The sequence below is a fragment of the Nelumbo nucifera genome, chromosome 4 (assembly GCF_055504915.1).
Source record: "Nelumbo nucifera cultivar China Antique chromosome 4, China Antique-T2T, whole genome shotgun sequence".
NCBI classification, from domain to species: Eukaryota; Viridiplantae; Streptophyta; class Magnoliopsida; order Proteales; family Nelumbonaceae; genus Nelumbo; species Nelumbo nucifera.
Genome location: NC_142652.1, coordinates 85,009,352 through 85,034,859, shown reverse-complemented (window position 1 = coordinate 85,034,859; position 25,508 = coordinate 85,009,352). Strand labels below are relative to the sequence as shown.

Genomic DNA, 25,508 nt, shown 5'->3' with positions numbered 1-25,508 from the left:
TCCTTTTTGCTAACTGCAATCTCAAATTCGCCCCATTGATGGGTGATCATATCAGCCCACTTCGAAATGGGCTTTTGGCCCATTAAGTATTCAGTGTTTAATTAGTTTCCAATTTGCTGCCCAGTTGGGCTTCTTTGTATGGCGTGGGACCCAAGCATTGATCTACACACCAGCCACATGGGTTCGGCCCAGCCTTTAATACAAGGCCCAGCCGAATTCACTGAAAATCTCAATGAACCCCTTGAGTCCATCGTATGAACCCTATGGGCCCAACACTTACATTAAGTGGTCCCTGGGCCAAGCCATCTTATAAAAACCCAGGGACTGTGGGCAGGTGCAAGATTAGCCCATCAGGTATTGTCCTAAATGGTCTTACACTTAACCTCTCAGCCCTTAATGATCAAGCACTGCCCGACAAGAGAGGACCTCTCCCTCGGCTGCAAGGAACAGTGCCGCACTCTCCTCTCACATGGATCCCGGGAATTAAAACCATTTGCAAACATTTTGAAACCGTACATATATATGTAAATATATTAATTTTGCAAAAACAAAATTCCAACGATTGAAATCAACTGCCGGCAGTTTGGTTTCCATCAGAGAGAGTGCATTCCCGATCATTACCCTTTGTCCGACAAAGTGGCTGATTCTGTCACTATGACCACCCACTCAGATGAATTCTCAAACTGCCCCAACATACCCAGGTTTTGATCCCCACTCAGGATCTCACTGATTGGCATATCAAAGGCAGCCTAATCCAGCACCTAGTGAAGTGTCACAATCGAGTCTAGGGGTCAGGTGTAACTTTCCAGTTTTGCCCATCTATCTCCAAGGTCCAGGGCAAGACTGGAAATCTGGTCCGGTTCAAGGATTCAAGTAATCCCATGCTGTATGTGCCTCGGGTCTTACCCTGATGGCTGAGACAGGCCATCCCAACACTTGGTGGCACACCAGTATCAGCCTTGGCAGGATAAATCTCCCCAGACATATCCAACGGCTGTGAACATTTAAAACTAACATGAGTCTCTACAAATGTCCAGTTTTAGGGTTTTACACAGAATTAAACCAAACAACATGAATCAAACATGTGTTTCTCAAACACCTTCTGTGTCAGTGGCTTAGTCAATGGGTCTGCCACATTATCCGCTGATGCTACCTTTTGAATTAGGACGTCCCCTCTACCAACGATCTCCCGCAGTACATGGTACTTCCTCTCGATGTGCTTTGACTTCGAGTGGGCCCGAGGCTCTTTAGCCTGGGCGATCGCTCCATTGTTGTCACACAACAACGGGATGGGTGATGTGCTGGATGGAATCGCTCCCAATTCGTGTATGAATTTCTTCATCCACACGGCTTCCTTGGCAGCTTCACTTGCGGCAATGTACTCGGCCTCGGTTGTGGAGTCTGCAGTGGACCCCTGTTTGCTGCTTTTCCAGCAAACAGCACATGATCCTATCGTGAAAACATACCCAGATGTAGACTTTCTATCATCTGGATCCGACTGGAAATCGGCATCGGTATACCCTAGAACTTGCAGTGAACTACCATCGAATACCAGACAAAACTCTTTCGTCCTTCGAAGGTATTTGAGTATGTTCTTCACAGCAGTCCAATGCTCCTGTCCTGGGTTTGCCTGGAATCTGCTTACCACACTCACCGCCTGAGCTATGTCCGGGCGAGTGCACAACATGGCATACATGATGCTCCCCACAGCTGAGGCATAGGGAACGTCTCTCATGCTCTCAATCTCCTCAGAAGTCTTGGAAGACATCTTCTTGGAGAGAGTGACTCCGTGCCTGAAAGGAACGTTTCCTTTCTTGGAGTTTTCCATGCTGTATCTTTTGACAATTTTGTCAATGTAAGCAGCCTGGGATAATCCAATTATCCGCTTCGATCTATCTCTATAGAGTCGAAGACCCAGTATGTATGAAGCTTCTCCAAGATCTTTCATGGAGAACTGCTGTGATAGCCACACCTTGACCGAAGTCAACATTCCTACATCATTCCCAATGGAGTTTTCGGAACTGATTTGGTTGGAACCCTATTCAGCATGTAGGTAGCAGTCTCTAATGCGTATCCCCAAAAGGATGTGGGTAATTCTGAGCGTACGAGAAGTGACCGGACCATGTCTAATAAGGTCCTATTTCTCCTCTCTGAAACACCGTTGAGTTGAGGTGTAGCAGGAGGAGCTAGTTGTGACACTATCCCATTGGCCTTTAAGTAGTCCCTGAATTCGTCAGAGAGATACTCGCCACCTCGATCTGATCGAAGGGCCTTAATTTCTCTCCCTAACTGTTTCTCGACTTCCTGTCTGAACTCTTTGAACTTTTCAAATGATTCAGACTTATGTCTCATTAGGTACACGTAACCATATCGTGAAAAATCATCTGTAAAGGTGATGAAGTACACGTGTTGATTCCGTGTCCTAACACTCAGGGGACCACATACATCAGTATGTATTAGGTCAAGTGTGCCTGCACATCTTTCAGGCTTACCGTCAAATGGCCGCTTAGTCATCTTACCTTGGAGGCAAGGTTCACAAGTGGGAAGATTTTCTACGGTTAGAAAATCCAAAGGACCATCCTTTACCAGTCTTGTGATTCGGTCGACACCGATGTGGCCAAGTCGGTAATGCCAGAGGCACGTGAGATTTACTGTATCACGAGTCTTTTTCTTGGGATTTTCGACCGACGTAGTTTCGGTTAAGTTAGTTTCCAAAGAAGGATGCAGAACATAGAGACCGTTCTCTAGCTCCCCGCATGCGATGAATTTATTATTCCGTTTAACAGTAATCATATTACTAAAGTAAACAGTATATCCATCAGCACACAATTTTGAAACAGAAATTAAATTCCTTCTCAAGTTCTGTACATAAAGACAATCTTTAAGTACAAGGACTCCTTCTTTAAAAACTAATTCTACGGTTCCTATTGCCGCAGCTGCAACACTTGCAGTTGTTCCCAAGAACAGTGTCACTTCACCTTCACTCAGCCTTCTGCTAACTTTGAACCCCTGCAGTGAGTTACACGCATGAGTTGAAGCCCCGGAGTCAACACACCAGGACACAGAAGTAACTAACATATTAGTTTCTATGACACAAGTTTCGATATTACCTTTCTTAGATTCCAGGTAGGTAGGACAGTTCCTCTTCCAGTGGCCGGTCTGCTTGCAGAAGTGACAGACATCAGATGCCTTGTTCTTCTTCTGCTTCTTGGGTTTGGTAGTCTTCTTCTGGGGCTTCTTTGCCTTTCTCTTTCTCTTGCCCGATTTGTTAGCTTCAGCAAGCATAACCACAGGCTCATCCTTCTTGAGTAAATCCTCGGCCCTCTGCAACATATTGCTGAGTTCCTGGACGCTGACATTCAGCTTATTCATATTGTAGTTCATAGTGAACGCATTGAAGGAAGAGGGCAAAGAATTTAGGATGGCATCCACTTGCGTGCCAAGATCTAGCCCGGATCCAAGAGCTTCAAGTTCGTTGATGTATCCCATCATCCGAAGACAATGGTCATGAACTTTCTGCCCTTTGGTCATCTGCGCGGTCATGAACAATTTCAGGACAGAAAACGATTTCTCCATCTGCAAATCTCCAGCGCCGCCATCTTCTTCCATCTTCTTTAATCAAGAAAAATAACAGAAGCTTGTTATCGTCTAGAAGCTTTGCAAATTGACCATTTGCCATTTTCTGATAAAACAGCAAAATCATTAGTCCACAACCTTAGTTTGATTCATGTTTACCTACATAGATATGGCTTTTAATCTATGTTCCATTTCCATTTTGTTCATCTCTGAGATTTCCCTCCTATCTCAGTGACGGAGACGACGAAATGTCTCTGGAAATGTGGGAAATCACATGGGGTGCGTGAAGCCAACTGTTTCAGCTGCATAACCCCACCACCTTTCTGTGACGGATCATATCCACTCATCAAATGAGTTTCCCTTTGGCCTCTGTCAGACAAGGTTCAGAGCCGTTTTCAGGTAAACCCTTCTGTCAGTGAGTGCACACCCATCATATTCAGGTTACGCCAAGGTACCGTGAGAGAGTTCCCATTTTCTGGTGAAGCCCCTCCCACATCGGTCTATGACGCCCCTATCATCTTATGAAACACTCTAACAGATCCAACAGCAAATGGATAGCCCAATTTTATGGTGCGTTTCCTCATTACTGATGGACCCATCATTGTGCTAATGACGGAAGGCCTTTAGAGAGTCCATCATATGGATCTCCCTATCACTTGCATTCATATTTGCTGGAGGGAACAAAATCACGGCCTAGTTCTAATTTAGGTCAAACCAAAGTGGCTCCCACCGACTTTCATAAAGTCAGATTTCTGGTGGGCCTTAATCGGCTAGGGGTTCCGTACGCATCCCTTTTCAGGGTTGTGGGGCCCACCAGGCAAAGAGGGGGTCATCCAATGACCTTCAGGGACACCATGGCAATGATGTGCATTCAGCCATGGTGTGCGCAAGAGCCACTAACGAGTCATCACGGGCCAAGTACTTATGGCCCATGGTCGCAGCACATCAAACATCCAAACATCACATGTAAAGGAGGAATTGATCCAATCAATTAATTGCTGTAAAGCCCATTCAACGGCCCATTTAAAAACCAAGTCATTAACGATTAATGTCCACTAGGTGTATGGGCTGAATCGCAGATAGCAGTTCGGCCCATACAGCTTATCTCACAATAATGGGCTTTTGCAGTTTTAACCCTTTAAAACTGGGCTTTACAGGTGGGCCGAATTAATCCCTGTAATTGAACATCAGATTTGGAACGAAAGTGTGAGACAATTGGACTGAGAACCGCCCCTTTCGAAACCCAGATTCGGTCCAAACAGTTTTGGTCCAATCTAGTCCGAAATGGTCCAAAACTGATTTTCAATTTCAAGAATTAATTATTGAATGATCTGAAATTAATAGTTTTGATTTCTAGCAAACACAAAACAATTATGGACTGTTCGCACCACCTGCAAAACAGAGGTTAATCACAAGGGTTGCAGTTTCATAAACTGCAAATCGCAGAAAACGATTTCTCCATCTGCAAATCTCCAGCGCCGCCATCTTCTTCCATCTTCTTTAATCAAGAAAAATAACAGAAATCCTATTTCTATTAATTACATTCTTGATCAAATCCTATACATTCAGTCTAAAAATAAAAAAAAATTATTTACAGACCGAATTGAATGAAATAAATAAATAGAAAAGAAAAAGGGTGCGCAGACCATCTGCGCTAAAACTGCACTGCGATCTCCAGGTTTGAACAGTCCATTAAATCAAAATAAATAAAGAACAATTCCAAATAAATTTTGGATTTAATAGAAATTAATTTCAGATCAATCGCCCTTAACAAGAAACAGTTTCTTGAAAAAAGAAAACAATCTGCGCAAATCTTGAAAGAACACCTTCTATCCATCTGCGCAGGGTCAGATCTGATTTTCTTTTGGTTCAAGATTCGAACCTGTGGCTCTGATACCACTGAAAGAATGGTAGGATCCATCTAATGGACGCCATAAAGGTTGCGGAATGGGTGGGGCGAATTTCAAAAATTTCCTACCTTCTCCCAACTGGGAATCATATTCCCTGAATTTAGAATACAATATTCAAGGATCTACTTGAACCCTAATCAAACCAGATCTGTACCAAAAGAAAATGGGAGGATTATACCTGATCCGGAGAAGCAGTATCTCCCAAAGTTGGTGTTCACGCCCAAAGAATGCTCCAAGATCTGTCCCCGCTGAAGATGACACAGCTGTGGATGGAACAGAACCAGCAGGGTGCGTCCTACACACTGGATCCTTCACAAGAATCCCCTGGATGTACTAAACACTGAATTCTTTCAGTCTTTCTTGCAAGACTGATGTCAAGAACTGGTTTCTTGACTTTCTTTTCTGCAAAGATCGAATCTTGCAACAATGCAGATGGCGGCGGTAGGAGGAGATCTCCAGAAACGAAAAGGCTGAACTGTTTTCTTTTCTGGAGAGTATGAGATCTAATCTCAAATCGTAGGAACCCTTCTTGCTTACCAAAACCCCTTGGATCGAAATCTGATTTCTCTCCCTTGGTTCATTCGAAATCTCCTCTCTTTTTTTCTTGATTAAGAAATCTCCTAATTAGGAGTTATCCCAATCCAAATCAGTATTTGGATAGGGGATAATCTTAATCCCTTTCCCAGATAGAGTTAGCTTACTCCTGATCTTATCAGGAGGTTACCAGATTCAAATCTGATTTGAATTTGGTCTCTAAGAGTGGATAAGGCTAAGAGCCCGATCCTTTTTGCTAACTGCAATCTCAAATTCACCCCATTGATGGGTGATCATATCAGCCCACTTCGAAATGGGCTTTTGGCCCATTAAGTATTCAGTGTTTAATTAGTTTCCAATTTGCTGCCCAGTTGGGCTTCTTTGTATGGCGTGGGACCCAAGCATTGATCTACACACCAGCCACATGGGTTCGGCCCAGCCTTTAATACAAGGCCCAGCCGAATTCACTGAAAATCTCAATGAACCCCTTGAGTCCATCGTATGAACCCTATGGGCCCAACACTTACATTAAGTGGTCCCTGGGCCAAGCCATCTTATAAAAACCCAGGGACTGTGGGCAGGTGCAAGATTAGCCCATCAGGTATTGTCCTAAATGGTCGTACACTTAACCTCTCAGCCCTTAATGATCAAGCACTGCCCGACAAGAGAGGACCTCTCCCTCGGCTGCAAGGAACAGTGCCGCACTCTCCTCTCACATGGATCCCGGGAATTAAAACCATTTGCAAACATTTTGAAACCGTACATATATATGTAAATATATTAATTTTGCAAAAACAAAATTCCAACGATTGAAATCAACTGCCGGCAGTTTGGTTTCCATCAGAGAGAGTGCATTCCCGATCATTACCCTTTGTCCGACAAAGTGGCTGATTCTGTCACTATGACCACCCACTCAGATGAATTCTCAAACTGCCCCAACATACCCAGGTTTTGATCCCCACTCAGGATCTCACTGATTGGCATATCAAAGGCAGCCTAATCCAGCACCTAGTGAAGTGTCACAATCGAGTCTAGGGGTCAGGTGTAACTTTCCAGTTTTGCCCATCTATCTCCAAGGTCCAGGGCAAGACTGGAAATCTGGTCCGGTTCAAGGATTCAAGTAATCCCATGCTGTATGTGCCTCGGGTCTTACCCTGATGGCTGAGACAGGCCATCCCAACACTTGGTGGCACACCAGTATCAGCCTTGGCAGGATAAATCTCCCCAGACATATCCAACGGCTGTGAACATTTAAAACTAACATGAGTCTCTACAAATGTCCAGTTTTAGGGTTTTACACAGAATTAAACCAAACAACATGAATCAAACATGCACTTTATTTATTTCCACTAAACAACAAAAGTACATCAAAATGATTGAAGCTAAGGGCATACAAAACTGTCTAACATGGTTCCCACAAGAAATCCCTCATTAGTTTTTCCAATTTCTTAGCCTCCCTTGGGGGAATCCTAAAAACTGAGAGGAAAGGTTGGAAGGTTAGCAAGTGTTGCCCTAATCAAGGTTACCCTACCCCCTATAGAGATGTAATTCCTTTTCCACGCCGCCAAACATTCCCAAATTTCTCCACAATAGGGGACCAAAAACTACTCTCTTTAGGGTTTGCACCTAAGGGAAGCCCTAAGTATGTAAAAGGCCAAGAAGAGGTGGCACAACCTAAACACACTGCAATGGACTCTACCTCCCCATCCTCCAAGTTTATTCCAGCTACACAACTTTTATCAAGGTTTATCCTCAAATTGGATGCATTCTCAAAAGCCCTTATTAGATACATAAGATTGTCCACCTTCCTTAAGTCACTCCCCTCACAAAAAATTATAATATTATCATCAAACTGAAGGTGGGTCACGGGAACGCTTCTTCTACCTAGTCTCGAACCCTTTATTAGCTCTTGCCCATTTGCTTTTGAGATCAATCTACTAAACACATCAACAAGAAGTGTGAAAAGGAAGGGAGAGAGTGGGTCACCTTGTCTTGGGCCTCTATTGGCTGGGAAGAAGTCCTTAACCACTCTATTCACTAGGACTGAGTAATATAGGAAATTAGGCTTCCACTTTTCCAATTATACAATTTGTTCCCAAAGCCTCACCTTCTTAACACCTCCAATAGAAAACTCTAGTCCACTAAATTGTAAGCTTTTTCGAAGTCCAGTTTGCACACAAAACCTTGATTGCCCGATCTCATCATTTCCTCCACATTTTCATTTGCTATTAGGATCTGATCTATAATTTGTCTATCCTGTATAAAAGCTCCTTGTGCTTGACTAATAAGAGTAGGTAGAACTGCCTTGATCCTCCTCGAGAGCATTTTTGCTAATACCTTAACTAGTCACTAGGCTACTCGGCCTAAAATCTATGGGATGTTTAGCACCAGTCTTTTTGGGAACATGAGCTAGGAATGTAGCATTTACTCTAGGACTCACTACATGTTTTTTCTCAAATTCTCTTATGACCCCTGTAGAGAGACTGGGCCGAATGGGCCCTAGTATCTTTTCTTGTAGTGTGTTTTTATTTATCTGTTTGTTAATGGGCCTATCTTTATGAGCCTGCTATTTCTTTTTGTAAGTTCTCTTTATGTTACTGCCTAGCTGGCCACCCACTTAAGGGCATACTTGTAATTAGCCTAAAGAATGAAGTTTAACAAAAAGATTAGAGAAGGGAGGGAAGAGATAATTCAAACTCTTCTTCTTCTTCCTCTTCTTTTCTCCATCTTCTTCCTTTGTGCTGCTGTTCTCTACTTTTCTCTCTAATTTTAACCAAGTTTATTTTCAGTTTTGGTGGACTGATTCACATCTACCCCTATCAAATCTTCTTCGAGTATACCCCAACAATCTTGACAGAATGCCATTGTAAATCCATCTAGTCCTGGAGCCTTATTTCTATCCATGGAGAGGACAGCCTGTCTTATCTCTTCTTCCTTAATAGTTCTTACTAGCCATCCCCTGTCCATCTAATTCAAGATTGACTAATCCTCATCCTCCACTCTCAACCGATTCTCCAAAGGTCTTTGAATGATTGATTTGAAGTGAGCCACAAAGCAACTAGCAATCTCCTCTTGTGAAGTTATATCAACTCCATCAACCTCAAGATTTACTATCAAGTTTTTCCTTCTTCTCCCATTCTTCTAAGAGGAAAAATCATCATATTGTTGAGGTTTCTAGAAATATTTCGTTTTTTTTTGTATGTTCTAATAATATATTGGGGGGAATTCTGTCCTTACTACAACCTACTTGATTAATTGCATGCTATCTCGGGTTCTTGGTTTCAAATCCCCCACTAGTCTCCTTTTCGTAGGCAAAAACTTGTTTTTTATTTCTCTTCATGTGTTTGACTGCACATGTTATGTTCATATTCCTAGTTTTCGAAGACATAAGTTTGAACTCAAAGCCCAAAAGTGCTTTTGACCCAATTACAGGTCATCTTTATCCCTTTTAACAATTTCATGGCTTTCCTCTTCTCATAGATATAGCACCACCATCCAGCTTCCTCTTCCTTACAGAGCCAGCTTATTACAAGCTTTGAGTTGTTGTCTTCAATTACCAACTTTTTGATATTCAGCTCCTTAGCCCTTTGAATTCCTTCCACAGTAGCCACAATGTCAACCCTCAAGGTGTCCTCTATTCCAATTGGACCTGAATAGATTGCAATGACATTTCCCTCATTTGTAAAGACTCCTCCAATGCCAGACGGACCAGGATTGCCTTCACTCCTCATTTCCCTCCTCATTCTAAAGAATCCTCCATTTCTAAAGGCTCCTTAGCCTTTTGAATTCTATTCTCTATTCATTTTTCAACTGTTACTTCTTATTTTGCATTGCTAAACTGAACAAGTGAAGCAGAGTCTAGCGCATGACATTTTCATTCAAGCAATGAAAACTTATAATACATAGTGTTCCATTGTGATATTTTTTGTCATAATTTTTGACTTTTGAAGGTGTTGCATGCATTCTATGAGGTTGTAGGTGGATTGGCAGCTTGCAAACCCAAAAGAGATGTAGAAATCTTGTGTGCCTGTGGATTATAATTTCACATGCTTCTGAATATATTTGGTGGATCTCAAATAAGGGCTTCAGTGTCTCATCTTTGTGGGTGACATTGTTATCTATTTATCTTCAGGGTTTGGCTGATATTTTACCCAAGGAGACTCTTTTGTGGAAATTAAATCTGCTTAAGGCAGGTGCTGCTTATGCTAATTCTCGTGTTCATGCTGTCAAAGCTGAAGTACTAGTGCTTGCCAGGTTCTACTTGTCACTTTATATCTCCAAAATTCTGTGATTTTGTTGCATCAACTACAATGTATTTTTTGATGGTCATCTGTCTACCTGTAAGACTTGTGTGCTAGCTGTAATGGATGTAAATCTGTTTCAAATGCATTTATCTTTTCCTTTTGTATATATATTTCATCTCTGTTAATGAGCCATTGGACCTTTTCCTCCAAATTATATTAAGGATGTTCTGTTTTGGTTGTTATTAAATTTCTATGTCTTGGATACTATTCTTTTAACTGTTTTTATTTAGTGGCAAGGACAATATGTTGCCTACTGGAGCTGAAGCTCAAAGGCTTTCAAAGTCATTGCAGAATTGCAAAGTTCGCTACTTCAAGGATAATGCTCATACTCTATTCTTGGTAAGTCATATTTTCCTTCTGTTTTTCTTTCCTGCTTGTCTTTTCTTCTTATAGATGTTTCTTCACCTGTGATGCAAATGAAAGCTTTCTTCATTAGGTATTAGCTTTAAGATAGCTACAGGAATTCATGATCCATTGATTCATTCAAGATTGTGATTCTTGCATAAGTATCTAGTTATCAAAATTTTATGCAAGTTATTGATGATTCATCTGAATGTTGAAAATTTATGCAAGTTCAGATAGTTAGTGTTCTCCAATTGACAACATAGTGTCTCGGTTGCAGTAACCCATCTTCTCAGGCTGGTATCTTCTCTTAGTCGGCAACCATCAGCAAGATTGCTTAAACCTTATATTTGTAGGCATGGAAATGCTATATTGAGGCATCTATGGCCCCTATTGGGCATAGTTTCATTGTTTCTGAAAGCATACTGTTGAAAAAGTCCCATTGCAATTATGTCTACTTGTCCATGATAACTGACAGCAGTAAACCCCTAGAAGTCAACATCACAAACTGTTGCGATATTTACGTATTTTTTCTGATTTTATTTATTTTTTCTGGGTTTTTCTTACTATGATCAGACAGGGGTATACTTGTCATTTTGTGTATTTTAAAGGCACTTTTATATAATGGAGGAGGTAGGCTATGAACCAACCTAAGTTATTTTTGGGAGAATGACCAATCAGCCCAGATCAGAATTTTATAGCCCGATAGTACAGGGGGAATGCATCCTGACTGTGAATTGATGCCAAATTCATGGGCAGGGGGGGAGAGGGCTAGTAGTAGGGGGGGGGGGCTGGAATTCAGAATTCTGCATCGGGTGTATCCGTACTTCTCCGGTTATTTTTCCCCCAAATAGATTTCTTTTAGCTTGTTTTTCCACTTCTTTTATTCTTTGTTCAAAACAAGTTGGATCAGAGCAAAAAGTTCTTAGTTTTTTGAGGTGAAACTTGTTCAGTTCTAGGATCAGTAAATTGCATGGGGCCTTTAAAAGACTGATCAATGTACTTGAACTGCCTGAACTTAGAAGATTTTTGGAGATTGATTTAAATGTTTTGGTGCATCAGAGCAATCCTAGAGAAATTTCCTGAAAATCAAAGAAAAATCAGAGTTTCAGAGTTTCTGCTTTGTTGAAGTTTAGAGAGCAACATTAGTATCTTGCTCAGGTACAGATTAATGTATGAATTCCTGTAGAGATTGATCTTGTTTTTACAGAGTTCCGAGCATTCTGGAGTGAGTGCTCCCCATTTATCCCACTCTTAACTTTGGCACCAAGTGGAACCTACTGCTGTGAATCCTGATTGTAAGTCAAGATTTCTTATGTTTTAGGCATTTTGGTGATGAAGGATCATCAAATACAATTATTATCAAGGGACCCCTTTGGTAGTGATTTCAAACATATTCTTGAGTCTGGTCTTGTTTCATGTGCTACTGGGGATAACCGAGTATGCAAAATATCTCCACATAAACATTATGTATATACTTTCAGTTACACTGTAGTTAATTTTGCCTGTATGCCTGTACCTGCAGAAAATGTAGTTAATTCTGCCTGAAATGCATACTAGTTACTCTGTAATGCTAAGAAAAATTCCAACTCAATTACTTTTATACAAGGAAAGATGGAGAAAGAAAATATAGCTTGAGCCACAAAAATATTGAATTAATCAGAATATGACCCCATGAGCTCAATGAAGTTTGATGCTGAATAGCTTATAATTTAACCCATGGGCCTGTTAATAGAACAATAGTTTAGAACAGAGCTGATTATATTTGCACAAAGGACCTGTTTGGATAGACTTTTATAAAGTACTTTCTTACTTTTGAAAGTACAAAAGTATGCAAAGTACGATATAGCGTTTGTATTGTATACTTTATGCTTCTGCTTCTATAATTTTTAAAAGTATGAAAACCCCCAAAAGCACGAAGTTGGCTTTTTATACTTCGTGCTTATGGCGAAATAGTGCTTCCATTTTTGTGCGAACGGGTGGTCATGTGTGACCACCCTCCAATAAAACTCTCAAACCTACCTCTTCTTTCTGCTGTTGGAGTCAGACCATCGCACCGGTCTCAGGCCGCCAAACCACCGGAAACCATCACCAGAAGCACGAACTGACGTGCTTTTGCCAAACAGAAAATGGTACTTCTGTTTTGGAAAGCATACTTTTCAAAATTTTTTACCCAAACGGTTTTCAAAGAAAAAACACCGAAGTAAAAATATTTTATATACTTTGCACTTTGGTATTTTTAAAAGTACAAAAAGTAGAAGTCTATTCAAACAGCGCTTGGTTTTGCCTTGGTTTTCTTTGTTATAATATGTCTAAAAGACACCATTTTGGTACTTTGTGGAAAGAAAAAGTATCTTCTTTGATCACCTTGTGAATGAGTCTAGACTTATGAGATTCAACAGGAAAAAATGGCCAAAATATGGACATCATTCTGGTCTATGACAAAGATTACTATGCTATATCATTTTTTTAATGTGGGCTTAGTTGTTTAGACTATTTTTTATAGATGTTATTTGAGTTTTATAATCTTTTAGTTAGATAAGTCTCACGTCTCAGTTTACTAGTTGAGATGACCTGGGCTAGTGTAAATGTGTAATCTTTTACTCAAAAGCTCTTTATTAGAGAATTTGAACCCCAACCTTGGGCTCAGTATGAGCTCTATCTGATCCTGCTTTTGAGTATAGGTTTACGAGGCCAATCTAAGCTGGGGTTCTTTAGATCTCCTTTTAATGCAAAGCCATATGAATAATGTCGTTTTGGTTGCTCCTCCTTTCTGTTGCTTTATTCTCATAATGAAGTTCTACTGCCATTGTTAGCCAAAAACATTTTCTACAGCATCTGGTGATGCAAATTAGTTCACAAGGAATTCAAGGGATCAAAAGAAAAAGAGGAATAAACAAAACAACAGAGAAAAAAAAAAGAAAATGCAAAGGACTGGTCTTGCAAAATTTCCTAGTAAAGACTGCAAGGTGCCATATCTTTAAGTTTGACTGTTCGAAGTAATCAGGAAGCTCAGAAACAACAACTAATAGAACAAGGTACTTACCAGAAGTTGCTTGAAAAATATTGATCAAAAGTAAAGAAGAATAATCCCTCTGTAGCAATCAACTATGGAGAAAGTAGAGAAAAGTCAAGGTTTATTGCAGATATCAGAAAATATATCAAAAGAATAAGATACCAGTTTGAAAGTTTTCTTGTGTAACTAGTAGAACAAGGTACTTGCGTTTCGAGGCGTACGATGAAGAGGCTAACGAGGACTAGCTGCAGGCTAACTTTGACCTAGTGGAGGAAGTTCGTGACTTGGCCTAGATACGGACCGCAACATACCAGCAGCGAGTAGCTCGATACTATAACGCTTGAGTTAAGAGATGCCAATTCTGAGTTGGTGACCTAGTACTCAGGAAAGTTATGGTGCTTGAGCCCAACTCGGGTAAGATGGGCCCGAACTAGGAAGGCCCCTATAGGGTTTCAAAGGTGATCGATGAAGGAACTTACGAGCTTGAAACCTTGGAGGGGAGGCAAGTACCCCGTGCGTGGAACGTTGACAACCTAAGGAGGTACTATCTATGAGGACTTTGGAATTTCGAGCTGTGTCCGCAAAAGCCACAAATTATGCTAATTACGAAAACATAGACCGCCCACTACGGTGACCTTGTCAAGTCGACATGTATTGTAGGCACTTCGGCTAAAAGATTAAGGGGAAACCAAACCGCTCTAAGCTCTAACACCCCCTAGGTCGACCTTGGAAGATGTTGGCTATTCGGCTGCGTTTCAACTTAACCAAGAAGTCTAAGGCACCCTAGCTTGACCTCGGAAGACGTCAGCAGTTCGACAATGTTTTGACTTAGTCGAAATCTTGGTAAACTTATTCGCTTTGGCACCTTGGCGTTGGTGCACCTTGTGACTCCAACTCTCGTGGAATACTTGGCCCATTTTCTAAAATAGAAAATAAAAGGTGCAAAGGAAGGCACAATATATGCAAAAAATTGACTTCTTATTAACAAAAAGAAAAGTACATGGCTACTCAAAAAGTAGTTTTTTTTAAGATAGTCGAGCTTAGAGGCTCGACATATAGTATATACATGGGGGTCCAAGAAAAGAGGTAAGAAAGTCAGACATTTTGGGGCTCCTCAGTGCCCACATCATCCACACCATCAACATCGATACCAGCTTCATCGCCCATGCTGCTCTCAACCTCATCTTCCTCCTCAGAGTTAGGTTCCAGTAGGAACCACTATCTGCTGATTCGGTCAAGCTTCTTGTGGAAGGAAGAGGAGAAAGTTGTAGATTTCAGCAATAGGGAAGAGAAAAGGGAAGAAAGGAGAAGTTCAACTAGGATTGTGTATCATAACCCTAGCCGCCAACCCCTCATTCTATTTATATTTAACTTAAATATGAGATATTACAAAGATGCCCTTAGTAATGGGCCCAAGGCCCAACAACTTAATTAATTTAAAAGAAAATAAAATAAACACAAATCGGCCCATTCAACACTCCCCCTCAAGTTAGGAGTAGATGTCACACATTCCCAACTTGCGTAGATCATGCTCCAGCTTATTCTTTGCAACGGCTTTTGTGAGGACTTCAGCAAGCTGCAGATCAGAAGAAATGTATGGAAGACAAACTTCTCTAGAATTTACCCTTTCTCTGATAAAATGTCTATCTACTTCAATGTGCTTAGTTCGGTCGTGCTGGACTGGATTATGGGAAATATTAATTGCTGCCTGGTTATCGCAGTATAGCATCATAGGTTCTTCTGCCTGTACACCGATTTCTTCTAACAGAGAACGGATCCAGAGAAGTTCTGAAACTCCATGTGCCATGGCCCTATATTCGGCTTCTGCACTTGATCTTGCCACAACTGTTTGTTTTTTACTCTTCCATGAGACTAGGTTACCCCCAACTAGGGTGCACACTCCTGAAGTTGATCTTCTGTCATCAAGGCATCCTGCCCAATCCACATCTGTATAAGTCTCTAGCTTCAACTGTCCATGATCAGTAAACAATATGCCTCTGCCTGGATGTCCCTTCAAATAAGCAAGGATCCTGTCAACTGCCTTCCAGTGTTGGTCTCGTGGAGCATGCATGTATTGACTCACTACACTTACTGCATAGGAGATGTTCGGTCTTGTCATACACAAGTATAGTATCCGACCCACAAGTCTTTGGTGTCTCCCAAGGTCCTTTACTGGTTCACCTTCTGATGCACAGATTCAGTAGAAGATCAAGACTGTAATCAGTCTTGAATCCTAATAGGTTTTAGGTTTACAAAACAGAAGAAAAGTGAGAGAAAGGAGAAAGAATAGAAGAGAAACAGGAGAACACAAGGGGTTGAAAGGAGGGACAGATTCTAATAGATCTGCCGCCGCCACTCTCTTATTATTTATAGGTTATGTTCAGTACATAATGGAAAGGACACATCTGCCCTTAGTACTTACATGATAAATAAAGTAAATAAAAACTGAAATAAATAACAACTGAATTAACAAACTGACTCAAACTAACACTACTATAACTGAAACAAATAACTACACATGCTGTCCTACGAATACAGTGGGGACCACTGCAGTGGGGCCCACATCAGTGTTCTCTACACTCCCCCTCAAGTTGGGAGTAGATATCTATCATTCCCAACTTGGATAGGTCTATCTCTAACTTCTTCCTTGGTACAACCTTGGTGAGGATATCCGCGAGCTACATATTAGATGTGATGTACAAAACACACACTTCTTGTGATGTGACCCTCTCTCGCACAAAATGTCGATCAACTTCAATATGTTTAGTTCCGTCATGCTGCACTGGGTTGTGGGCTATATTAATAGCTGCCTGATTATCACAATACAACATTAAGGGCTTTTCATAGTCAATACCCAACTCTTCAAGTAGTGACCTCAGCCATAAGATTTCAGCCACTCCGTTAGCCATTGACCTGTATTCCGCTTCAGCACTGGAGCGGGAAACAACACTTTGCTTCTTACTCCTCCAAGAGACAAGGTTACCTCCCACAAGGGCACAATATCCAGAGGTAGACCTTCTGTCATCAACACTCCCAGCCCAATCGGCATCTGTATAGACTTCCACCCTCATGTGATTATTGTTCTTGAGTAGTATACCTCTACCCGGGCATCTCTTCAGGTATGCTAATATTCTCTCTGCCGCAAGAAGATGAGAAGTTCTAGGGGAGTGCATGTACTGGCTAACAACACTAACTGCATACTGATATCTGGCCGAGTGAGGCAGAGATATAGGAGCTTTCCAACCAACCGTTGGAACATAACTTTGTCTTCAAGAGGCTCCCCGCCCTCTGCACTAATCTTGTGATTTTGTTCGATGGGTGTATCAGCCGGCTTAACACCCAACTTTTTAGTTTCCGCCAACAGATCTAGAACATATTTTCTCTGAGAGATAAAAATCCCCTACTTGGATCTAGTAACCTCAATACCCAAAAAGTACCGTAGTGCACCAAGATCTTTCACCTCAAACTCTTGATGAAGGAGCTGTTTGAGGGACTCAATCTCATGGCTGTCATTTCCTGTCACCACAATATCATCAACATATACTGCAAGTAGTGTCAGTGAGGACTCCACCCTCTTGATGAATAGTGTATGATCTGACTGGGCCTGTACATAACCAAACTTTCCAAGGGCTAATCTGAACCTATCAAACCAGGCTCTAGGTGACTGCTTCAAACCATACAATGCCTTGTTCAGTCGGCAAACCTTCTTACCTGTCTCTGTATCATAGAATCCAGGAGGCAACTGCATGTAGACCTCTTCCTGTAAGTCTCCATTCAGGAAGGCATTTTTAACATCCATCTGAAACAAGGGCCAAGAATGATTTGCTGCAAGGGATAATAGAACTCGGATGGTGGTCATCTTGGCTACTAGGGCAAAGGTCTCCAAGTAGTCTATACCATAAGTCTGAGTGAACCCTTTTGCAGCCAGCCGGGCTTTGTATCTTTCAATAGAGCCATCAGCATTATGCTTCACAGTGAACACCCATCTGCATCCCACCGGTTTCTTTCCTTTTGGTGGGTCAACCAGTGCCCAAGTATTATTCTTCAACAGGGCATCCATTTCAACTCACATTGCATCTTTCCATTCTGGAACTGATAAGGCTTCTTGCACTGTTCTTGGAATAGGGACATCGGCAATGGAAGTGAGATAGGACCGCTAAGATGGAGATAGACGATCATAGGATAAGAACTGTGAGATGCTGTGAGCTGTAGAAGTGGTGCAATGTCGTTTCCCTTTGCGAATGGCAATAGGGAGATCAAGGTCATCCACAAGAGGGGAAGTAGCAACAGTGGGAGGTGTCTCAGTAGGCTCTGGATCTGGAGCCGCAGAAGGAACTGGAGCTGGCCGGGACTGCCGATGACTAGGATCAACCTGCCTGCATCGCCTGTGATAGACTCTCAACTCCGGCTCCCTCTGACCACCCTCACCACTACAACCTTCATTACCCAGTGGAATAGGTAAAGGAACAACCCCACTTCTCCCAGCCCCACTTCCACTCTCATTGCTCTCCCCATGAGGAAAGAAACTCAAAACAGCCCCACTCTCACTGCTCTCCCCCTGAGGAGAAACCCTAGGATAATAGGGTGTCTCTTCAAAGAAGGTGACATCTATGGAGACAAACCATTTCCCTAAAACCGGATCATAGCAACAATAACCCTTTTGATTTTGTGCATAACCGGGGAAAATGCATTTGGAGGCCTTAGGTTCAAACTTGGAATGATGAGGCCCGAGAAGCTGAACGAAACAGGTACAACCAAAGGTTTTAATGGGAACAATGAACAACTCCTCGTCTGGGTATAGAAGGGAAAAAGGGGTTCTCATATCAAGAACCCGGGAAGGAACTTGATTGATGAGATAAACTGCCGTGAGGATAGCATCACCCCAGAAGCGAATAGGTACATTGGAGGTAAACATAATGCTTCTAGCCACCTCCAAGATATGCCTATTCTTCCTTTCGGCAACGCCGTTCTACTGTGGTGTATAAGGGCAAGTGCTCTGGTGAATAACTCCATGGCTAAGAAGGTAGGAGGTCAATGGCTGAGGAAAGTATTCCTTTGCATTATCAGATCTAAGGACTTTGATTTTGGCCCCAAACTGAGTGAGAATCATCTGATGGAAGTTTTGGGTCAGAGCAGGAACCTCATCCCGAGAACGCATAAGATAGACCCAAGAAAAGCGGGTATGGTCATCAACAAACAGTAGAAAATATCTGTACCCACCCATAGAAGAGATGTGATATGGCCCCCAAACATCAGTATGCACAATATCAAAAGAGGAATTACTCCTTTTATTACTTAAAGAATAAGAGGTTCTACAATGTTTGGCAAACTCACAACTCTCACACCTCAACTTTGATAACTCAACAGACTCAAATAAAGCAGGAAACAGACTCTTCAAAGACTTAAAAGACAAATGACCTAATCGGTTATGCCAAAGCATAACCGAACTCACAAACTGGGAAACAAAAGACTTCTTATCCACTAACTCCTCTCGACGAGAACTCTCTCCAAGCAGATAGATCCCGTTCGTCTCACGGCCAGTCCCAATCACCTTCCTCGTCTCCAAATCCTGAAAAACACATCGGTCAGGGAAAAAGGTTACTGAACAGTTCATGTGTTTGGTAATACTACTAACTGAAAGCAGGTTAGTATCAAGCTTAGGAACATGCAAGACAGAAGATAAAGAGATAGTATTCGATAGCTTGATGTCCCCCTTGCTTGAAATGGGAACAAGAGAGCCATCAACAATGGATACTCTATCTCGGCCAGAGGACAAGTGATAAGAAGTGAACAATGATGGCAAGCTAGTCATATGGTCGGATGCACCTGAATCTATTACCCAGTAGTGGTCAGTATTACCTGGAGCTGAAGCATGGTAAGCTGAGGCTCAAGTACCTGAATGTGCAAATGCAGATGTGGCAGGAGCTGATGGTGACTGAGATGGCTGAGCTGAACTCCCAACTTCCTTTTCCAACTGTATGAGGGCAGCCCGAACAACAGATAAAGTCTCTAGGGATGTGCCTGATGAGGATGCTGAATCAGTGTTCACGGCCACATGAGCATTACCCTTCTTATTTCTTAATTTTGCTAGGACCAAGTGAGGATGTAGCTTCCAACAAGTATCTTTTGTGTGCTTGGGTTTCTTGCAATGTTCACATACCAGATCCCGTTTATCTTCCTTCTTCTGGTCCCTTTCTGGATCACCCCCTGGCTTAGGTTTAATAGCTGTCAAGGCTGCATCATGACTTTCCTCCTGGTCTCTTCACTATGCACCAGGGAGTATGCTTGAGAAAGGGTCACACTATCTCTTGTCAATATCTGTTGTCGCACAATGTCATATTCTGAATTCAAACCAGCCAGAAACTCAAATACCCTATTCGTCTCGACTTGCTTTCTGCGAGTTTGTGCATCTTTGGGACTCTCCCACTCAAGGGTCTCTAGATGGTCAATCTCATGCTACAAGGATTTCAAGGTAGAGAAGTAGACAAAAACTGGCTTCTCTCCTTGTTTAAGGCTGTTCACCTCACACTTTAGTTCATAGGCTTTGGCAACATTAAGGGGTTGGGAATAGGTTTCTTTCACAACATCCCATATCTCTTTGGCTGTCTTTGCCCACAAGTAATTTCGGCTGATATGTGGCTGCATAGAATTACACAGCCATGCCATAACCAAATAGTTCTCTTGAACCCACTTGGTGTATGTTGGGTCCTCCTTGGAAGGTTCTTTCACATCTCCCAAGAGGTAACCCAGTTTTCCCCTTCCTCCAATAGCCATCATGGCTGATTGAGCCCACTCCAAGTAATTTGACCCATCAAATCTCATAGTTGTAATCTGAAACCCGGTTTCAGATACACTACCATAACTGTTGTTTCCAAAACTACTTTCTCCCTGACCCTTAAACTCCATCTTTGATCAAGAATCAGTGGCTACAAACTGTTAGAGCCACTATACCAGAAAACAGAGTAAAACAAGCAGGTCTGAAATCTGATCTGAAACCAACACAAATCTGATCTGAAATCTGATATGATTTGATCCGAAATCTGATCTGAAACCAACCCAAATCTGATCTGAAATCAATCGCCTATCACAGTCTATGAAAGAAATCAACTCAAATCTGATCTGAAATCAATCGGCATGCACAGTACCAGGCAGCCTGTCAATCTGAGATGCTATTTTCTGAAATCACTACTGTGGGGCCCACTGCTGCGAGAGCAAAATTAGGGTTTCAATTGTAGGTCTGAAATAAGTGCTCAGCTGCACTCTCCAAGCAGTCCGCACAAGTGGGACTTGTCGTAGGGCAATATGAAACCCTAAAACTAATCACCTCTGAGAGGGGGGGGGGGGTTCGGCCCAACAGTCAAACCCTAGAAACAAACTTAAAAACAGTTCAGCCTCTCCTTCTAGATAGGTCCAACCTATCTCGACTGATTGCAGTCTCTGAAACTCAATAAAAAAAAACTTACTTATGGATTTCGGTTTACTGCCTTCCAGGGTTACCTGAACCCTAACCTTCGCTGCTTCTTCCTGATTACCAACTCTCTGCAAGCCGCGACAAGTCTTCAACTGCTGCGAACCTCTCCTGATAATCTCCAAGATTCAGCCACCGAATACTTCTTCATAAGCTTCCAACCCTAGCTAGTCCTCATGTGGTCGGCTGGACTAGACACACATGAGAAGCCCTAGATAGGCTCTGATACCAAGTAGAAGATCAAGACTGTAATCAGTCTTGAATCCTAATAGGTTTTAGGTTTACAAAACAGAAGAAAAGTGAGAGAAAGGAGAAAGAATAGAAGAGAAACAGGAGAACACAAGGGGTTGAAAGGAGGGACAGATTCTAATAGATCTGCCGCCGCCACTCTCTTATTATTTATAGGTTATGTTCAGTACATAATGGAAAGGACACATCTGCCCTTAGTACTTACATGATAAATAAAGTAAATAAAAACTGAAATAAATAACAACTGAATTAACAAACTGACTCAAACTGACACTACTATAACTGAAACAAATAACTACACATGCTGTCCTACGAATACAGTGGGAACCACTACAGTGGGGCCCACATCAGTGTTCTCTACAGATTCTATGGTTCTGATCAATGGGGGTGCTAGCTGCCTTTGTTCCAAGCTTCCCTGTCTCTTGGAGAAGGTCCAAGACATACTTCCTTTGAGAGATAAAAATTCCATGTTTCGATCTTGCAACTTCGATGCCTAAGAAGTATCTCAGTTCTCCAAGATCCTTCATCTCAAATTCCTTATGCAGGTTCCTCTTCAGACTATCAATCTCACTCAGATCATTCCCAGTGACAACAATATCATCCACATAAACAATTAGGATTGACACCAAAGATCCCCTGCGCTTCACAAACAAGGTGTGATCAAATTGAGTTTGAGTGTAGCCAAAAACAATCAGGGCCTTTCTGAATTTGTCAAACCATGCTCTGAGAGATTGTTTCAAGCCATATAGTGACTTCTTCAGCTTGCATACCTTTCCCTTTCCAGCATTATCATAAAAACCAGCTGAAAGATCCATATACACCTCTTCTTGCAGATCCCCATTTAGGAAAGCATTCTTCACATCCAGTTGAAACAAGGGCCAAGAGTATGAGGCAGCAAGAGAAAGGAGTATCCGAACAGAGGTCATCTTTGCAACTGGCGCAAATGTCTCTAGATAATCAATGCCATAGGTCTGTGTGTACCCTTTCGCAACAAGTCTTGCCTTGTACCTCTCTATACTTCCATCTGCCTTATACTTTACTGTGTAAACCCATTTGCATCCAACTGTCTCCTTGCCTTCTGGTAGTTCCACAATCTCCCATGTCTGATTCTTAATCAAAGCCTCCATCTCTTTCTGCATAGTTGTCTTTCACTCAGGTTTGGAGAGAGCCTCACTAACACCCTTGGGTATAGACACTGAATCAAGAGAAGAGAGAAAAGCACGGTAGGAAGGAGAAAGTCCACTGTAGGATAAGTACTGTGAAATACAATGAGCAGTGCACTTTCTCTTCCCTTTTCTAAGAGCAATAGGGAGATCAAGGTTATCTGTAACAGTGTTAGTTGGACTAATGGGAACTGAAATAGTAGTGGGATCAAGAGGAATACCTGAATCCGTATCAGCCGAATTTGGAGTCTCCAAGGGATCGATAGGAAGTGGTGTGAGTTCTGCTGTAGTGGAATCAATCACCTTATGAAGTCTCTGCCGTGAGTAATGCTGTGAGATGGAACGCAAAGGAGGTGGCAAGGTAGGTGACATCGGGTGGTGGTCAAGCACAGGAGTAGACACAGGGACTGGAACTGGGAGAGGGATAGATTGCTGACTTACTTCCCCAAAACACTCCCCCTGAGAAGGATTCCTTGAGAAGAAGTACGTAGATTCAAAAAAGGTAATGTCCATAGTAACATACCGGTTCCCAGAGATTGGATCATAGCAGCGGTACCCTTTCTGATTCTCTACATATCAAAGGAAGACACATTTCTTTGCCTTGGGATCAAGCTTCGAACGGTAAGGACCAAGGATATGCGCAAAGCAGACACACCCAAACACCCTTAGAGGAATATGAAACATCTCCCCCTGAGGAAAAAGAAGGCTGAATGGAGTGCTGAATCCAAGTATACGAGAAGGCACCCTGTTAATCAGATATACTACCGTGAGAACTGCATCACCCCAAAAACGAATTAGAATTGTAGCTGTGATCATCATGCTTCTTGCCGTCTCAACAATGTGTCTGTTCTTCCTGTCTGCAACACCATTCTGCTGTGGACTGTAGGAGCAACTACTCTGATGGACAACACCATACTCCAACAGATATGAGGCAAGATGTCTCTCAAAATATTCCCTAGCATTGTCAGATCTAAACATCTTTATTCTCGTTCCAAACTGTGTTAGTACCATCTGGTGGAATTGCCTCACCAAGGATGGTACTTCATCGCGGGATTTCATCAGGTAAATCTAGGAATATCGAGAGAAATCATCCACAAACAGGAGAAAATAGCGATAGCCGCCCATAAAGGGAACATGATAAGGGCCCCACACATCCGAATGAATAACATCAAAAGGAGAAGAACATCTTTTATTACTAGGTTTAAAAGAGTGTTTACAATGCTTTCCAAGTTCACAACCTTCACACTTCAAACTTGACAGACTCACAGACTCAAACAGTTTTGGAAACAAAGAACTCAAAGAAGAAAAGAACAAATGACCCAGACGATTATGCCAAAGCATAATCTGATCCACAGATTTTGACTCACTGTCCCTGCAAACATGATTACTTTGGTGAAGAGGAAGAGCATCCAGGAGGTAGATTCCATTCACTTCACGACCACTCCCAATCGTCCTCTTTGAATCCAGATCCTGCAAAATACGGCGTTCAGGAGAAAAAATTACTGAGTAGTTCAGATTCTTAGTCAAACTACTAACAAATAATAAATTGGTGCTCAATCTAGGAACATGGAGGACAGAGGGTAAACAAATGGAGTCATTAATCTTGACAGATTCCTTCCCAGCAATAGGAACATGGAATTCATCAGCTATGGAGACCCTATCTCTGCTAGAACAGAGCTGGTAAAAGGAGAAAATAGTGGAGCAATGGGTCATGTGCTCTGAGGCTCCAGAGTCTATAATCCAAGGAGATCTCTCCTTACCTGAAGCAGAAACATAGTTTGCAGTGACATGTGAACTACCTGTGTGGGCGAAGGAGGTAGAGTGAGCTCCACCTGTGCTACCTGTACCTTGTTGTCCGCTTGCGGTTGAACTGGAACTAGCTGTATCCCTCTGATTCAGAAGTAACCCAAACCTCTCAAGCTCGGCCCTTACTGCAGTAGCTGCAACAGACTCCAAAGCAGTTGTAGTAGGGGGGGCCGGAGTGTCACCAGTAACTGTCATGTGCGCATTTCCTTTCTTATTCTTCAATCTGGTCGGCACAAGATGTGGGTGAATCTTCCAACAAGTATCTCTTGTATGCTTAGGCTTCTTACAGTAGTCACAGACCAAGTTCCTTTTGATTTCTCAGCTAGCAACATTCTCCCTTTGTGAATAGGTTTCTACAACCCCATCCCATATCTCCTTAGCAGTATTTGCCCATAAAAAAATTTTACTTATATGTGGCAACATTGAATTACACAACCATGTCATTACCATATAATTTTCCTGCACCCACCGGGAGTTGCCAGTTTCAGGTTTCACCTCTTCACTAGTAATATACCCCAATTTTCCACGAACCCCAATGGCCATCTTTGCAGATTGGGACCATTCCAAGTAGTTTGTACCATCCAACCTAACTGTAGTAATGGTTCAGCTCCGAAGGGGTCTCCAGCACCTCCTCCCAGAGGTCCCATTTCATTCCCGGGCTTATATTCAACTCTGTGTCCCTCCATGCTTCTCAAAACACCTTCTGGAACCAACGACACTCCTTTGGTGTCCTGGACTTTCTTCCCACGAAAGATTCCTTTTCTGTGGGATGGGAGAAGAGAGAGAAAAAGCAACCGCCCTCTCTAGGAGCCTCCAAACCATGTGGGACTTGAATCGCCCCATATAAAAACTCCAAGGAACCCTAAAAAATTAGGGCACCACTACCTAGGTCAAAATTGAAGAGTCCAACAAAAACATGACTCTTCCCCTTTCTCCAGTTTTTCCTGATTCCGATGAGAAACCCTAGACCAGCTACAGGGCATACAAATCCATCAAGAAAATCCAAAAATTGGGCTTACCTGAGAGCTTTGATCAGCCTCTTAAATCTCCATGCAGTCGGCCGATCTAGGGCTGCATGGGAGAATCACTTCCAGAACCTTCAACCTGCTCTGATACCAAGTAGGAACCACTATCTGTTGA

The 25,508-nt window shown here is 42.2% G+C and overlaps 1 protein-coding gene across 2 annotated transcripts in view; it reads left to right on the top strand.

Annotated features, from left to right (window-relative positions):
* The window catches only part of LOC104585974 (phytyl ester synthase 1, chloroplastic), a 120,382-nt gene that overhangs the window by 45,718 nt on the left and 49,156 nt on the right, over nucleotides 1-25,508 (top strand). For both annotated transcript variants that reach the window (XM_010243043.3, XM_088886626.1), the window contains exons 7-8: nucleotides 10,153-10,274; nucleotides 10,555-10,663. In XM_010243043.3, coding sequence (XP_010241345.1) covers nucleotides 10,153-10,274; nucleotides 10,555-10,663 — 231 coding nt within the window. The remainder of the gene's footprint in view (nucleotides 1-10,152; nucleotides 10,275-10,554; nucleotides 10,664-25,508) is intronic.